Source organism: Humulus lupulus, chromosome 4 (genome assembly GCF_963169125.1).
Source record: "Humulus lupulus chromosome 4, drHumLupu1.1, whole genome shotgun sequence".
Lineage (NCBI taxonomy): Eukaryota > Viridiplantae > Streptophyta > Magnoliopsida > Rosales > Cannabaceae > Humulus > Humulus lupulus.
This window is the reverse complement of record NC_084796.1, coordinates 200163450-200182755: the sequence shown is the minus strand read 5'-3', so window position 1 is coordinate 200182755 and position 19306 is coordinate 200163450. Positions and strand designations below refer to the sequence as shown.

The 19306-nt window shown below is 34.8% G+C and overlaps 1 protein-coding gene across 1 annotated transcript; it reads right to left on the bottom strand.

Moving 5' to 3' along the window:
- Positions 1–256: 256 nt before the first annotated feature.
- LOC133832798 (uncharacterized) lies at positions 257–1744 on the bottom strand. Its single transcript, XM_062263093.1, has one exon. It carries the CDS (start codon positions 1742–1744, stop codon positions 257–259), a length of 1488 nt encoding a protein of 495 aa, XP_062119077.1.
- Positions 1745–19306: the final 17562 nt, after the last annotated feature.

Below are 19306 nucleotides of genomic sequence, written 5' to 3'. Positions count from 1 at the left end.
CTGTCAAACAAAACAAATTTATATATGGACTGAAGAGCAAATATATATATACTTATATCAGAGACATCAAGTTAATGAACATGTACCAGATCTAGTAGCTCCTTGAACTTCAAAAGGCCTAACGTCACAAGGGAAAACAGTATCAGATCGTTTATTCTCATCTTCACCAGTTGCCTCCCCCATGTTGTCACGACCTTAAATATTATGAGCACGTGAGCCAATGCATGAAACAGTGATTAAAATCAATAATGTTGCATTATTCAACCAATATACCAAGATCAATGGACGTTGAAGGCACTACTTCTTGAGGGTCCATGGACGATAGAACAGTATTCCCGCCAGCAGTAAGCCCTACATATTGGGTATGGACATTAGCGTGAACTGAGACATGTTTCGATGAACGATTCTCAAGTTCCTTCAGCCATAAATCAACAAATTTTGAAGATACCCCGCCATGCCTCATTTTACAAGGAAGGCAGAATAAAGTACGAGAGCATTTCGAAGACTGAAGGTAGTTTAACAAGCATGAATTATTAGGTTTTTCTAAGTCCCCCAACTTTCGATGATGAGGGACATGTTGCTCAAAACCAAATTGTCTAGCCACATGATCCAAACAATATGCAGTAAATGACCAAGATGCTGATTTAGCATTATCGAGGAGATATAATATGTGACGAGGTAGACATATAGCAAACCAGAAGCCTATACCTCCAAGGGAAATATCTAAAGATAAGCGAACATCTTCCGTCGATGATACTACGCCTCCAGGGTACAAGTCCAAAGTGAAATAAATATCTATGTTGGTAAGGTACGGACAAAATGTAAATTCTGAAACTTTGTCAATAATGTCACACAATTTTACTGACTTCTTCGGACGAGAACGAGCCCATGACCAAGGACGAGGGTTATCACTATTAAAACACTTACGCAGTGGGGAAAGCTTTGCAAAACGCTCCCAAATAAACATTTGAAGAAAGCATGCATCGACCGTACTAACAATATTTGTACTCTTTGAGTTTATTTCAAGAACTAGGGAGTCTAAGTTATGGTATAATATTCCTAGGTAGAGAGCACCTAAAGGGATTTTTTGCCCACATGCAAGTTTACAAGCTAGAGGGAATACATCACTTTGAACTGTCCTAGAGTTTTTTGGATGAAAAACATACCTACTTAGCCACAAAGCGATGCCTGCTGCCCACTCTACAAGATCCCTACCATCTTCTTTATGAAATTTTCTTACCCAATCAGGAAGGTCAAACTGCTTCTTATTCTTTTTTAGAGATTCAACAGACGCCTTCAAGGACGACATCAGAGATTTCTCTTCATCTGATGATGGGGCAATGGTAGAAGCAGTACCACAAATGGGCAAGAAAAGAAGTGTGTAAAAGTCTTCCAACGTTATAGAAAACTCCCCCCAGTTCGTTAAAAAAGTATGGGTCGTGGGGCACCAGCGCGATACCAATTGATTTAAGCTAGGAATATCGTGATACACTTCAGGGCCAGAAGATAAAAACATGGAAGATAAAATATTAACTGATTTCAAAACGACATAAAAGCATGTGGAAATAGAAGCATTCCACTCCTTCCACTTAACAAATAACCCTGTACGGGCTCGATATTGAACGTCTAATTCATCCCCCAAGAAACGATGATGTAATGGAGTATCATTATTAGGCATTATGCGATCATTTGTTGAATCTGGATAAAGGTAAACTCCATCTCCTTCGTAGATATGAGGAAACATTTTATTCTGAAGAGATTCGCATGAGGATTCTGAAAGTAACATATTTTCCTCGCTATTTTGATAAGAGGAAATTTTCCTTTTACAACACATGAAGCTGAAAAACACACACACAAGAGAAGTAAAATAGAGAAACTCTTAGCAACTGGATGAAAATATCAAAGGAGCGACATGCATAAATTACACAAGTTGAAACAATCCACAAATTGTCCCAAAAAAATAAAATAATGGAGAACATATAGGACATTCTCAAGCTTGGATACATACCAAGGTAATAATAATATGTATAAGCAATATTTAAATCTTGCATAACACATATACATACGAGACACATGACATACAATACTTACATATGGGCACCTATATATAAGTTAGATTTGCCCATACTCATCATGCCAACTATGAAAAAATCTCATCATTTAGGTATTGATTGTTTTTCGTTAAATATATATATATCGTGTTATTACAAATCTGACTATATATATATATGTATATATAAAACATTATCATTGAAGAACCTATATACCTATCACATAGGTTGCATAAATATGTGTGCACCTAATATAATATAAATGTATGGGCGATTAAAAAAATGAGTTTTAACGTTAGGGGTTCAGGGGTTTATATATATATTAACCCCATTAATCACATCACATTTTGAACATTATATGTTATTATTGAATGTGTGCATTTGAACCCTGAACATTTATGTATACACACGTAAATATAGATGTGTGTGTTCATTATATTGTATGTATAAATTGGCTGGAAGAGTAGTGGGGGACCCCTTCATTGTCAAAGGGGTGCTTAGCTCAAACCCCACCAGATGCATTGGTAAATATATAGTTACCCATATATATTATATATGTATTTATATATATATGTAAAACATTATCATTGAAAGCCTATATATCTATCACATATGTTGCATAAAATAAACATGTTGCACCTAATATAATATAAGTGTATAGGCGATAAAAAAAAACATTACAAAAGTTTCCACATACATGTATATACACACATACATCAAGTATATATAATGTATATGCACATGAGAGTAAATGGTACCTGAGTTTTTGTTTTCTTTAAAACAAAGTTTGACCCTATGAGAGAAAAGTAAGAACAAGAAGCACGGTGTTTTTATAAAAAATAAAAAAAAAAGGGCTAAGAAAGTAGATTTATAATAGGGAGGCTAGAATATCTTTAGGAGTAAGAAAATGTGATAATTTTTTTAGCTTATATATAAATATACAACTTAGGTAGATATTAAAAAAATGCATTTAAAATTATTTTTGACATATGCACAACCATATAAAATTATATAAGTATATATATATATATTATGAAGAATATCTTTAGGAGCAAGAAAATGTGATAATTTTTTTAGCTTATATATAAATATACAACTTAGGTAGATATTAAAAAAATGCATTTAAAATTATTTTTTACATATGCACAACAATATAAAATTATATAAGTATATATATATTATGAATATGTTAAAAAAAAAATTCGCCATATATGTGTTTATACATAATTTATTTATATATAGATATTCTTTTTTTGATTGTGTAACTTCTTTTTTTAAAAAAAATAAAATGTTATACAAATATATATATATATAAAATAAAAACTAAAAAATAAATAAATAAGTTAGTTATGTATATATGTTTATATATATATATAAGTTAGTTATGTATAACCTCTTTTTTTTATTCATCTGTTATATATTTATTACGTTTTTTTTTTTAAAAAAAATCTTCCAACTTCCGTTTATATATATATATATATAGCTTGCATAGTTTTTTTTTAGCTACGTAATTTTTTTTTATCTATTTCAAAATATATATGATAAAAGTCATATTTTGAAGATATTTCTATGTTAGTATCACATATTTAAATTTAAAAAAAAAGTATTTAAATACTCATATTTTGAAGATGATTCATATATATATGGTCCACATTCCTATATGTATATAAGTGTATACCAATAAATATATATACGTACGTTGAAATATATTTGAAAAAAAGAAAGAAAGTTGCAAGCTATATATACATATAGCATGCTCACATACATGTATATACTCACCCAACCTATGAATATATATAAAAAAAAAGGGAGGCACCTTGTTTACATATTATATATATATATATATTTCTAAAAAAATATAAATAAAATGCAACTTACTAAATACATTCCTAAATAAGAAGCAGGCTGCTTATATATGCATAAAAAAAACACAACACAGCCAGCCAAATGTCTTGGTTGTATGCTTGTCTATGCATACTGACAGTATCGATTAATATGGTATTTTAAATTATTGTTAATTGGAAAAAATGAGCGAATGAAAAACATAACAACATAGTTATATTATTTGAAGAAGAAAAACAGGAACTACAGTCCTTGTTACAAGTAGCTAAACACCATTCCTTTTGCCAAAACACAAATCCCCTTCTTCAAAGCCAAATAGACCAAGTCTATTTCAAAATATGGTACTAAGTAAGAGTGGGTTAGATCGATCTTAAAAAAAAACAAAGGGAAATAGAAAAACAAACAAAACTAAGAAAAGCTAGGTTCTTCAATTCTCTTTAACTTGCTTGGAGAGAATATCCTGAAGGTCTTCAGAAATACAAGTGCTTCTCCACTTCTCTGCATCTACAAACTTGTTGTGCTAGTTAGCAACATCATTCTAATAGATGGTAACCAAGGAACATAAGTACTCCACATGGCCTTTAAAAATAGTTAGCTCTTTCTTGGTAGTCAAAAATTCAGCTTGCATCTCATATTGAGATTTCATATTAGGGTCATGGCATGAACGTCTTTTTTTTGGAGGAATGGGAATAGTGACCCCATTAGTCGGTTGATTTTTCCCTAGAGAAGAAGAAGAAGACATAACAAAAAAGGGAGAGGAAAAATGGAAAGAATTTGGAGAGCACTGTTGTGGGAAGGAAAAAAAAAATACAAGGATACTGTTATGAGCGTACTACTATATGTAGGTATTTAAAGCAAGGAAAAAGTGTGCATGGCTGCTAAGTTATGATTAAAAATCTATAATAGAGGTGAACAGCCTAAGAAAATAGGTGGAGCATGCTTGGGGTACTAGTTTGTCTTTTGTTAAATATATATAAATAAATGAACAAAATCTAAGAGGCACACATTATTATTTTATTCATAAATATTAAAAGAGCATATGCTCATTACAAAGGAGCCTGATAAAAGCTTGTCAGAAGCTTATCATAAGCATAGTACCCATGCAACAGTTATAAACTACGTAGCCATGTGTGCCTCCAAGCTGAACAAAACCTTCAAGGGCGAGGAGGACCAACACCCTGAGAAGATGAAGGAAAATCTAATCCTGACATGGGGACTTCAAACATGTTGTTAATAGGAGAGTACTGAGAAGGGCTAGGAGTGACAAGTGAGATAGGATGCTTCACATCAAGGTAATGCCGGAACCATACTTGAACCTCATTCTTCAAAAATTCTACATCCTTATCGAATTAAGGGTGAAGAAGCTCTATCTCCCTATCATGTTCTGCGTGGATGCATCTCAATTCAGAATCTTTCCTAGAAAGTGTAGCATAAGCTTGGAGAAGCTCAGTTTTCAGAGAAACCATTCGAAAGAACATTTCTTCTAAGAGATCATTGAAATCATTAAGTTGTCGACAATGGTTACGACATTCAGACTCCCTAACATGAGTAGCATCATTAGTGTTTGCTAGAGAACGTTCTAAGGAATGAAATCGCCTACACAAGTCATTGGTGTAAGATAAGGCATTAGGAGGAAGATCCTTCAAGTCATGAATGAATTCAAGGTTTGAAGGTTGAGAAGGACTACTTCCCGAAGACATGACCACAACAAGAATTTGGAAATGCTTGAAAGATGTGATTCAAGACTAATACAATGTCCTATTTATAGATAATTTTTTTAGGCACATCTAGCAAGGTATAACGTGGTGAGACACTCGGCAAACATGAGCTATCAAGAAGAGTCTTTGCATGTGTAAAAATAATATGAGTATTTTCACACATGCAAGGGGGCTAATGTTGAAGCGTAAAATAATAGACAGGGTTAAAAAGGGAATTGTGCAATAATGAGAATGCCCATGATACATAGCTTTTATTACAATAATGCCATGAAGGAAGCTTACAGAAACTAGCAGGCTTTGGCAGATAACACAAGTGGCATTTTAACCTTCTCTTGCAAGCTACGTGTTGCATTCTAGCCTGTTCCTGCAAGTTACATTTTAGCTTCTCTAGCAAGCAGCCCTAGCCTATAAAAGGACGGCCAACAGAAGCAATGAGGGACAGACAGAAAGGAAGATAAGATCCACACTTATCATTAGCGTGCCTCTCCATAAACTTGTTCTTCTTAGTCTAAGCCAACTTTTCTCAAACAGACTAGGTTGATCATCATAGCCTACACCACGCTTTCTCACCCTAACATATATAGATATATTTCCAACATTGCACAAGCCTGACTACAAACTCTACTATCGATATATTTCCAATCTTGCATAATCTAGCTACCACAAAATTATATATAGATATATTTCCAACCTTGCATAACCTAGCTTACTATAAGATCGTATATATTTCCAACCTTGCATAATCTAGCTACCAATATATATATATATATGTATTTTCCAACCTTGCGTAACCTAGCTTGCTACAAATTCATATATGTTTCCAACCTTGCATAATCCAGCTTGCTACAAAGTTACTACAAGCTAGCTATATCCAGCAAAATAAACGTCCTAAGATACAAAAAGCAATTTATACCACAAATCTATGCTTCCTTCGTTGTAATCTTCTATTAATAACAAGAAGACAATTCTTGCTACCGTGGATGTAGGCAATAATCACGCATATATTGCTGAACTACGTAAATGTGTGCTGTTTACATTTTAATTTTTTTATTTTATTTATTCGTCCTGAGCACATATCATCAATAGTTTATTATATTGTTTATATTATTATTAAATGTTCAACTAGAACCCCTGAACAGTCGTTTACCAAATAACGACCATTTTATTTGAACCAATTAGTTAAGTCGGTTAATATGTTTCTTAGTGCACGTTTGGGATGCATTCTTGAAATGCTAAAATAGCATTTTTGAAAAGTTGAACATACAAATGTGTTTGGTAACCCCCGAAAAGAGAAATTATAGTAAATGACCCAAAACAATGACATCAAGAAGCTAATGTGCCTATCTTGAAAATTTTAGAGAAATGACCATTTTACTTTCTTGATTAGCTAAATTGCTCTTTTCTATAATTTTATTTATTTATTTAGTAGAGAATGCATTTAATATAGTGGTATACGTATATATTGATTTTTTAAAGTTATATTGATTTTTTAAAGTTTTATGGATTGTTGGTATATCATTTTCTAACTAGTATTGTATATGTTTTTTGTGGTATGATATATCATTTTTTTTATGATATTTAGTTTCTGTCTTGTAATACATAATGGTAGTATATAATTTTGTATCATGATATATACATTTTAATGGTAGTATATAATTTTTTTTTATAGTATATACATTTTTTAGTAATAATTTTTTAAGTTTATTGGTATATTACTTTTTAACTCAATATATGTATTTTGTGGTATGGTATATCATTCAACAACCTATAAAAAATGAAAAAAAATCAAAATATCTTTAAAGTCAAAACTAATTAAACAAAACTAATATACATATCCCATAATATTAAAATATTTAGAATAAAATAGTAATTTGCTAAAGGGCATATTTGGCAATATGTAATATTAAAAATGTAGTTAGGCTACTTTACTACAAAATTAAAAATATAGACATTTACTTAATTTCACACACCATTAAGGGCCATTTTTCACCAAGCCCTAATTGAAAAAACAACTATTTAAAAAAAAAATCAGCTTTTATTATTATTTTTTTAAAATTATCATAAAATTTAAGCTAAAAGCTTAAGCTCACATAGCAGATTTTGGATTTAGAGCCAGTTGTGATGTGAAGAAAAGTAGTTGTAGCTGTACTGTGGGGAAAATCAACTGCAGTTGTACTGTAGGGAAAAATTATTGAGTGATTGGTAAATTATAGACATGGAAGTGTTGTGAGTTGGAAAAGTTGTAGCAGAGTGTTTGGTAAACTATATGAATGGAGTGTTGTTAAATATTAAAAGACCAAAATATTAGACATGTCGGATTATGATGTTATACTTGGCATGGGCTGGTTGACTAAGTTTGAAGCAACTATAGACTGTCGAAGGAAAAAAGTAGAGTTCAGACCAGATGAAGTGTACTCTTTTTCTTTTAAGGGAGAATTGACAGGACTCAGCACACCTATCATATCGGCATTGGAAGATTTGAACATGATGCAACATAGGTGTTCAACATATTTGGCAAGTGTTGTAGATAAATCCTAAGAGACTGACCTGAAACCAGAAAATGTTCACATAGCCTATGAATTTCCAGAAGTGTTTCTCGGGGACCTACCAGGTTTACCTCTGATAGAGAAATTGGATTTGTGATCGAACTTGCACTAGAAACAACACCAATATCTAAGGCATCATACCGAATGACATCTGTAGAGTTGAAAGAGCTTAAGATCCAGCTACAGAAGTTGTTGGACAAAGGTTTCATTCGACCAAGCCATTCACCGTGGGGGGCACCGATACTATTTGTAAAGAAGAAGGATGGCAGTACGAGAATGTGCATCGATTATCAAGAACTCAATAAGGTCATAATCAAGAACAAGTATCTTTTGCCTAAGATAGATGACCTTTTTGATCAACTGCAAGGGGTAGCAGTGTCTCCAAGATTGATCTACGATCTGGGTACCATCAGTCAAAGGTGAAGGAGGGAGATATTCCCAAAACGACATTCAAAACCCGCTATAGGCATTATGAGTTTCTAGTGATGTCTTTCATACTCACCAATGCCCCACTGACATTCATGGATATGATGAATAGAGTATTTAAAGACTTTTTGGACAAGTTCATAGTGGTGTTCATAAATGATATCCTAATCTACTCTAAGACTCAAGAAGAGCATGAAGAGCATTTGAGACTGACGCTCAACAGACTTTGAGAACATCAGCTCTATACTAAGTTTTCCAAGTGTGAATTTTGGTTAGAACAAGTAACTTTCCTAGGGCACATAGTTTCCAAAGATGGAATAACAATGGGCCCAACTAAGATTGAGGCCATAAGGGACTGACCCCAACCCAATAATTCCTCAGAAGTCTGAAGTTTCTTAGGGTTAATGGGTTATTACCAGAAGTTCGTTTGAGTTTTTTTCAAAGATTGCAACACTCTTGACCAATCTGACCCGCAAGCACTTGAAGTTCACATGGGCAGAGAAATGTGAAGAGAGTTTTCAGACTATGAGAGATAAGTTAATCTCTGCACCTATCCTTTGTGTTCCCAACGAAGAAGGAAAATTTGTTGTGTATTGCGATGCATCAAAGAACGGCTTGGGATGCGTGCTGATGAAAAATTGAGTGGTAGTGGCTTATGCCTCTATACAGCTAAAGGATTATGAATAGAGAAATCCTACACATGATCTGGAGCTGGCAGCAGTAGTTTTCACACTAAGGATATGGAGATACCACCTATACAGAGACAAGTGTGAAATTTATACCGATCATAAAAGTCTGAAATACTTCTTTACTTAGAAAGAATTGAATATGAGACAGCGAATGTAGTTAGAACTAGTAAAAGACTATAATTGCAAAGTTTTCTACCACCCAAGCAAGGCCAACGTAGTGGCTGACGCATTAGGTAGGTGGGGACATGGAAGTGTCTCGACCTTTAGTACAATATAGGCACCATTGCAGAAAGAGATCACCAATGCTGGAATAGAGTAGGTAATAGGAGGCCTAGAGAATCTCACCCTATAGTCCACCTTGCTAGATCAGATTAGGGAAGAGCAGAAAGTAGATGAAGCCCTAGGGAAGCAGGAGGCTTTGGTACAAGAAAATTGTGACTGTGACTTCTCTATGTCCAAGGGAGGGTTGCTACGATACAAGGATAGAATCTGTGTGCCAAATTATGATGAGGTTAAGACAAGTATTATGGAAGAGGTGCATATGACACCCTATTCCTTACATCTGGGTTCTACCAAGATGTACCAAGACCTTAAGATGTTATATTGGTGGCCAGGGATGAAGAATGGCATCACTGAGTTTGTCACCAAATGCCTAACTTGCCAGCAAGTGAAGGCAGAACATCAAAAGCCAGCAGGGTTACTACAGCCACTCTATATTTAAGAATTGAAGTGGGAAGACATAATAATGATTTTTTTTGTTAGGGTTACCTAGGACCACAAAACAGCATGACTCTGCCTGGATAATAGTAGATAGACTCACCAAGTCTGCTCACTTACAATCAGTTAAGACAACCTATTCAGTAGACCAGTACAGAGAGTTATATGTTAGTGAAATTGTGAGACTTCACGGGATACCAAAGTTGATTATCTCTAATAGAAGCTCAGTGTTTAATTCAAACTTTTGGAAGGGATTACAGAAAGAAATGGGAACAAAATTGAAATTCAGTACCGCTTTTCACCCTAAGACAGATGGGCAGTCTGAGAGAACTATCCAGATCTTGGAAGATATGTTGAGGTGTTGGGCTTTGTATTTTTTAGAGTCTTGGATTCAATACCTACCCCTGATGGAGTTCTCTTACAACAACAATTACCAGTCTAGTATTGGGATTGCTCCATATGAGATGCTATATGGGCGCAAGTGTAGATCTCTCTTGCATTGGGATGAAGTTGGAGAGAAACAAATATTAAGCCCCGAGGAAGTCAGGGAAGCTAGTGAGGTGATTGAGAAAACTCGCCAAATAATGCTTACTGCTCAATGTAGGCAAAAGAGTTACGCAAACCTTAAGAAAAGGTACATTGAGTTTAAAGTAGGCGAGTTTGTGTTTTTGAGAGTCTCACCAATGAAAGGATTTATGTGTTTTTGCAAGAAAGGGGAGTTGAGCCCGAGATATATAGGTCCATTTGAGATTTTAGACAGATTTGGGCAAGTTACGCAATGTTTGGCACTGCCCCCAACACTTGTTGAAATGCATAATTTCTTCCACATCTCGATGTTGCATAAGTACGTGTCGGATCCCTCTGATGTGTTGAGTTATGAGCCATTACAGCTGAAGTAGCACTTGAGTGCCCCTGAGTTATTTGGTAAGAAAGAATTTTGAGATGAAATTCCTTTTAATGAGGGTATATTGTAGCACACCAAATTTATTTTATTTTATTATTATTTGTATAAGTGATTAGCTATTTTCATTTATTTATTTAAGTATTAATTGTGTGAATTGATTTTTAATTGTTTATTATATTTAATTAATTTAAAAAATTGTTGTGCTTGAGCATTGATTGTGTGCATGAGTGTGCATGTATAGTAGTGATAGTTTTTTGTGTGTGTGCAAATACATGGTATGCATGGTGAGCATGCAATAGAAAATACCATGGACCTAGACTATATAGAGGAAATGTTAGTAATTTTCCCTATTTTTTTAGAAAATTATGAAATGGAAATTCTAGAACACTTGTGTTCAGACAAGTGTGAAATGGAAACAAATGTAAGAATAGAGAGAGAGGGTTGCGTGGGTGAGAGCAAGTGAAGAAAAATCTTTTCCTAATCATTTTATCATTTTTCTTGATTGGAATTTAAGGAAAATAAAATAAGGGTAAGTGGAGTATGGGAGTTAATTCTATTGGTTGTGTTTTGACAAAATTGGGTAATTAAATAGGGAAATTAAGGGTGAATAATTGAGAGCCTTGGCTGAGTAGAGAGAGAGATAGGGAGAGAAGAGGGGTCGATCAACTAGGGGGAAGAGGTTTCCTATTTGTGAGTCAGTCACTTAAATTTGGGAGAAGGAATGAAGGGAAAGGATATATATATATATATCATGATTTGGGCAATTTCCTCTTAGGGTTAGGCTATGGGAGAAAAAATAAAAAAAGAGGAAACCTCTTGGATCATTTGGTGGTTGGCCAAGACTTAGAGAGAGAAAGGAAGAGAGAGCTCATGAAAGAGAGAAATAAAGAGGAGAAATAAGGAGAAGGAGAAAAAGAAGAAAGGAATTTTGAACCCTAGGGTAATATGCTTTAGTGTTCAATATTTTTATTTCATCCACTCTTTTCATCTTGAGTTCTAAGAAATAGATGTTTTCTTTGGATTCTTGATTGAACCTAGGTCTTAACGTGCCAAAGGATTGATAAAATCTTGTGTATTTTTGATAACTACAAAGGAGGTAATGTGAAATCCTAGTCTTTTGCCATTATGATGTTGAGTATTGTTATTTTGTTTATGGTTTTAAAATTTGGTTGTTGTTATGAGAAAGCATGTCTATGGCGTATATTGGAGTATCAATATTTGTGGCCTTAGATGGGCTTGTTTTAAGGCTAGGTTTTGGCATATTGCAAGTTTTAGGGTTCATTTTGTTTCTTTTGAATTTTGATAAACATGCTTATAAATTTGAGTGTATTGTGTAAATTGTGAGCATGATATCTATGATGGTTATGTTGTATAGTTGTCATTAGGAAGCATGCTAGAGTATGAGTTTGGTTTCTCATGATGAGCTATATGAAATTGTGGTTCATGATTTTGTAATGGTGATTTAGGGTTTTCAGTTATGGCATGAAATAGTCTTTAGGTTCCTTTGTCTTGTTTAAATGTTGAACATGGAATGTTTGGTGATATTATGGTAATAAGAACCATGCTAGAATATTCATGAAAATAGTTATAAAAGCATATTGTAGTGTAGTGTAGTGTTACTTACATTGTAATGTTATGTGCCATGAATAAATTAATGTATATATGTGAGTTAGGAAGCTTGGTAGTAATTATTTATTTACTAATTGTATAGAGTGTAGAAACATGTTAGGTTAATTTGTTGAAATATTGTAAAGAGGATTTTTAAGCATTTTTTAGAATTTTATATGATTTTTATGCTTGCGGAAATTTGTATTTCTTAATTGGTCATTTGTAAATAATTTAAAAAGAGAGCAAAATATGTCTTAAATTCACATTTTTAAATTAAAATGAGAAAAAGGTGTAATTTTATACATTTTTCTTGTATTTCTAAAATATATTATATACTGAATTTTAATATTTAAAAGGTGTAAAAATAATAATTTAAAAGTGCTTAGAAATTGGTTATTGAAAATGTTAATATTATGAGTAATTTTTCCAAATTCACATAATTATAAATAAATATAAATTTTATGACCTAATATTTATTTTTGAAGAGAAAATAAATATGTCACATCTTATTGGTATTATTTTTCATAATTTCGCCAAATTAAAAGGGAACTTTTATGAAGTTAATTAATTTTGCTAAATTAATTATTTTATTAAATAATTATAAATTTTGTCACATTTTATTGTTATTAAATAATTAATAAGTTTATTATTTTGTACAATTTAAGCTTATAATTATTTTAGTAAAATAAATTTTTGTAACAAAATTTAGGTATGTTAATTGTAGGATTTAAAGAAATAATTAGTAGTAACTATGTTGATAATTTATTTTATGCTTGCTGAATTTTTGTGAAACTGACAAGGAAAAGAAACTATATTACCAACATTAAGTGAGTTTTAAGAATCTTTCCTTGTACGTATGTTACATGCAAGATTTCTTATACGTACAAAAATATGCTACTTGATTAAATTCATGGTTCTTGTTTTGAAATCATTGAGAATTACTTAGTAGAAATAACATTATTCTTTTGTGATTTTATGTAAGGTTTGTGTATAATTAAGTTGTGTTGCAACTTGTGTAAATAGATGCCACGTGTGCATAACTCATCCACACATGGGGTATGTTTGTGTGAAATTAAGACGAGTGTTTGATTGAATATTCTAGGCTCGTTGTGAAGCTGTCTCCCATTTTATAGCTTGGACTTGATGTAAGGAAGTTAGTTAGATGTCTTGTGCAATTATGTTGAATTGTATGAGATCACTTGTTGTGCAGGTATGTACTGTATGATTGTATAAAAAGTAGAGTGTTGTTAGTGCGCTGAAACACGACACAACAAATGAGTTACTAAGGTATGACATAACTCATATGGCGGATGTGCCAAGAGGCCCACGAGGACATGAGGAGGATTTATCGGGTTTTTCTTTACTGGTTACCTCATAGAAATGTTGCTTTATTTGTTTATGATGAAATTCAAATAAAGTGTATGTTATTTTGAAATGTGTATGTTATGCCATTTTATGTTATGCACGTTGAGAATAAGTTTGTATTGCACTTATATGAATTATTGTTCTTGTTTGTACTTCTTTACTGGACTTTTAGCTCCCCCCCTAACTTTCCCCCTTTCAGGTAGACGATACGTTTTCTACTTGGCACGCATGGTGAGCTGGGGAGTTCCATAGTCAAAGTGTGTATGTCATAGGGTGCGATGAACGAAAAACGATTTAGAAAAGCCAATAGACATTTTTAAGGGTTTTTATTATGTATATTTACATTTCGGTGGGACTTTTCTATTTTCTATTTAAAATTTCATAAAAGAAATTATATTCTTATTCAAACAAATGGGCCCATAATGCATGTTTTAATAAGGCCTCACTAAAACTTTTTAGTGATTGTGGTATTTTTCTAAATAACCATCAATTAGTAGTCTTTTGCAAATGATAGTAGAATAGGGCGTTTGTCAAATGGTATTCAGAGACGTGTCATTCATGTTTCAAAGAACCTCTCTGCAAGCACGCTATAGACTGGGAAAACCTCATCTGACTGTGTCGTAAGTATATTCTCTATTTGATTTATTTTCTTTACTTTCTTTTATGCTATTAGTACTATGGTTGTAGAATGGACACTATGCCTCATATAATTGGAACGACTTCGAAGAAACTCTTTCAGGAAATTTGTGAGATCTCGAGGATTCGCGTTGTCAAAGATGATGATGGAGACTGGAGAATTTATGTTCTCTGAAAGATCACTGCGGTGTGTGAGCACATGCAGAAGATAATCAATAAGAGGGGAGCGCTCGTTTGGTCTATTGAGTAATACTGGGTGCTGAGGAGGCACTAGCCATGTTTCCCTAGTCCCTCCTCCAACTATGGCATGGAAGGATGTGATTGAAGACACTTTGGAACCTGCTACATTTTGGCACACCATATATGAACTCTTAGACAACTAGGAGTTTCACATAATGAAAACGGGCCTCATGATCGTTGAGGATGGCAATTTAGTAGAGCACAAGGAAATGGTGACTAACCCCATGGGGGATGTAGCGCGACGAGAGGCGCTATTCACCATACGTGATGTGAGCGACATGCATAGAGAAAGAACTAGCACCCCTAGCTATTTCCATATCACTGAGGAGATATTTGACAACGACTCAGGGGACGAGTCAACTGGGGAGGACTAGAGCTTTTCTTTACCAAATCCCTTGATTACTATTAAATAAATGGGATTTTAAATATGTTTGAATTATTTTGGATACTTCGATATTTTTTACATGTTTTAAGGATTTTAAGTATTTATCACATTATGATTTTTTTTTGGATTTTTATGTGAATGGATGTGAGCATGCATGTCAATTCATTGTAATTAAGACTCTAAGTGATAAGTAGTTATGCAAATTGTCCTCCTGTTATGATGGTTTCTTTTCTGTCGTAGAATATCAACATGTCTACTAGAGGAAGATGCGCTAGGGATGGCAAAGGAAGGGGTAGAGGCTGTGGAGAAGGCGCCCCTGCTAACCCAGATGCAGTAGAGATCCTTGTCGTGGATGTGTTAAACCAGAAGCCCCAGCTGCAACAACTATTGACTTAGTTGCAGAGGTAGCAAGACTAAGGGAACAATTGAGGCAGAGGGAAGAGAAGCTTGCCCAAGCTCAGCAAGCACCTCCAACCCAACAAGTACCGTTGGCACAGCCTGAGCATCCAGTACAACAACCACCCCTAGTGCCACCACAAGCATCAATGGGGTATGGATTTGAGCCAGTATATGAGCGCTTTAGGAAAAAATCTCCCCAAATTTCGAAGGAAAGCCTGATCCCATGATAACTGAGGATTGGCCGAGGTCGGTTGAGGCTATTTTCGATCATATGGAATTAAACAATCAGCAGAGAGTTTCATGTGTTGTCCACTTACTAATGATGGATGCCAAGATTTGGTGGGACATGGTGAAACAAATAAGACCTCTAGACACCATGACCTGGGCAAACTTTTTCCAAGCCTTTAATAAGAAATACCATAGTGTTGCAGTGCTGGCAACCAGAGTCGACAAATTTGTGACCCTAACACAAGGTAGTGTTTTGGTCACATAATATGCTTAGCTATTGATTGTCGCACATAAGTTAGCAGATATTTACATAGTAGAGGTGGTAAGACTTCATGGAGTACCCCTCTATATTGTATCATAATGTGACGGACGGTTCATTTCAACATTTTGGGGGAGAATTCATACTAGACTTGGTACTACATTGAAGTTTAGCACCGCCTTCCATCCCCAAATTGATGGCCAGAGTGAACGAACCATTCAATCCCTAGAGGATATGTTGCGAGCCTATGTGCTCGATTTCCAAGGGTCGTGGAATGAAAGGTTGCCATTGATAAAGTTTTCTTATAATGACAACTATCATGATTCTTTCAAGATAGCTCCATATGAAGCTCTATCTGGGAGGAAATGTTGATCAATAATTCATTGACATGAGGTTAGTGAAAGTAAATTCCTCGGTTCAGATGATGTCCATCGGGATAATGAGAATATTTGACAGATTTGGCAATGATTGCAAACCTCGGTAGATTGACAACGTAAATACGTTGACCAACGAAGGAGACCCTTGATGTTCAAGGTTGGCGATATGGTGATATTAAAGATAGCTCCACTGAAAGGATTTATGGAATTCAAGAAAGAAGGGAAAGTTAAGTCCAAGGTTTATCAGAGCATTCGGGATCCTGGAAAGAATCAGGGAAATGGCTTATTGGTTAGTCCTTCCGCCTACAATGTCCTATGTTCAAATCATGTTTCACATATTTATGTTGAGAAATTATGTGAAGGAACGCACGCATGTGCTCAGTTATGAGCAGATAAGTGTTGACCTGCGATGGAACTTTGATGACGGTGGCAGCGGCAGTGGTGCAACAACTCAAAGGTGGTAGTTTGGCAAAAATAGCTACTATGTTTCAAAACCTAAGTATCAGGGAGTCTCATGGTGCTGACGGTTTCCCTTGTAACGACCTAAAGTCATGCATTCTCAGAAATCCATGGATTTTGGCGAACATCAACTTCAAATTTTGACGACCATTGAGCCCGATCCTTGAGTTGGTTTTGAAGCCCAAAGCACGAGGAATGTAGTGGTTGTAGTCATTTGGCTCGAGGTGGCTCAAGGCAGTTGGAATTTCCCAAGAAGTTTTGGAATCCCACACAGTCTCCAAACTTTGAAGGCACCGTCGAGAGTGCTAGGCGGTGCGTACGACTTGGGGCTCGCAGGACTGGGGTTTCAGGGCCGGGAACATGCCTGGGCAGTGCGTGTAGGCGGGCGATGATCGGAGAGCCACCATTAGTGGCTGGCAGAGAGTTTAAGAGATAGAGAAAGGAGGGTGTATGGGAGAGAGAGAGAGAGAGAGAGAGAGAGAAAACTAACCCCAAATAAAAAATAAATAAAAATTTCTTTCTTTTTTAAAAAAAATAAATAAAACAAATCTATTTTTTTTATACATTAGTCATTAAAATAAAGCTTTAATTGATTCAATAATTTATTTTAATTTTTTTAGGGCCCACTTTGAACGCCCCTAATACTCTTTTAGGACATTCAAAGTGTGCCCTTAAAAGTCTCCACTGACTCAAATTTCTTCATAATCTTTTAAGACCCATATCTGTAATTAGGGATCGCACTGTGTCTCCTAAAATGTATTTTTTAAAGACTTTCACTGAGTGTCTTAAAAAGTCTAAGAGATATTTTTAGGGCTCACATTTAGGCGAGTTCCCTAAAAAGGTGTCCTAAAGACCAGTTTTTGTAGTAGTGTTAGTAGGTATTTTTTTGTGACCTTAATGCCCAAGTAAAATATTAATCTACTATAATTCCATAATTAATCCGAGTACATTGTATATAGTGTTGGCTAACACGACGGGATTCTCTGAGGGAAGATTGCATGTGCGCAGTTAAGGAGAGCTGGTAAGTCAGTTTATGATTTATGTCTACAATATGAGTTAACTAGTGTATTGTTTCAATAAATAGGGCTTATACGCTAGTTAGAGAGAGAGAGAGAGGGCTCATTGGGAGACAGTCTCTAGGGGTGCTTACACTCCACATGAGATATTATATATCGGTGGTCGAGGTTATGCCCGGAACCTTTGAGGTAAGTATACTAGGTAACTAGGAATCTGAACGATCCTAGGAGTGCTTACACTTCATATGAGAAGTAGTGTACTGGTGGTCCGGGTTATGCCCATGACCCAAGAGATAAGTATATCGGATAACCTAGGAGTCTAAACGATCCTAGGGGTGCTTATGCTCTATTATATAATGTTATTTTTATACGGTTTGTGACCGTGAGAATTGGCCAGGAGATAAGTATATCGGGTAACTTAGTGCTATGAACGATCCTAGGGGTGCTTATGCTCCATTGTAAAAATGTTATTATTTGGTCTAGTTAACTACCATGACATGTGGCCAAGAGGTAAGTATATCGAGTAAACCTAGAGGTCTCCATGAGCTAGTATGGATCCACCAACCCCATTCTTTATATTGAAATTAGAATGAATGCCATAGGTAACTGATGGTTATCCTTGAGAGGTGTAGCATCCCAAATTTGCTAATAAGGCTTAGGGCCTTGATTAGCGTGCCTGGAGGGCAATAAGTGGTTTATTATTATAATATGTGAATTTTTATGAGTATGTGATTACAGATGCATGTTTAGGCGAATTAAATTTGCATGTGGGCCCCGTTGGGTTATTAGGGGCATGTTTGTAATTTTAGCCCGTTGAGGGCATAAATGTGATGAATGTAATAATTGTGATATACTTGTGATATATCTGTGATGCACGATCCGAGAAAGTCCTAGGGAGCGGTTTAGCTAGAAAGTTACAACGAGGTCAAATACCCGACTTGGGGTGAGCCGAGGGGTATTTTGGGCATTGGACGTTTTATGGGGTTAATGGGTTATGGAAAAAAAATATTTGGAGATATATTTGAAGTTAGAACGTTTAGGAGGGAATATTGGGGAAATTTATTATTTTGCCCTCGGAGACTTAACGGGATTAGGTAAATGACTAAACTGCCCTTGGGATTACTTAAGGGTTAAGGAGAGGTTTAAGGGGCAAAAAGAGGAATTTGGCTTTAAGGATAGTTTGAGTTGGCAGAGGTAAAATCCTTTACATTTCTTTACCTAGGCATATACTAGAATTGTTTTTGAAAGCTCTACAGGAAAACAAAAAACTAAGAATAAAAGAGGAGGGGGAACTGAAATTCTTTTGGATCAAGGAGGGAAATCAAGGCTGAATTTGGGAAGAAGAGAAGTTAGGGTAACTAGACCCAAGCTCAAGCCAAGATCAATTCTGAGGTAAGGATTTAAGTTAAATTTCTGTATGGTTTTTCTGTGTTTGGAAGAT

Excerpts from the sequence above, each read along its gene's own strand:
- LOC133832798 (XM_062263093.1), bottom strand. The coding sequence starts at position 1,744 with ATGTTTCCTCATATCTACGAAGGAGATGGAGTTTACCTTTATCCAGAT.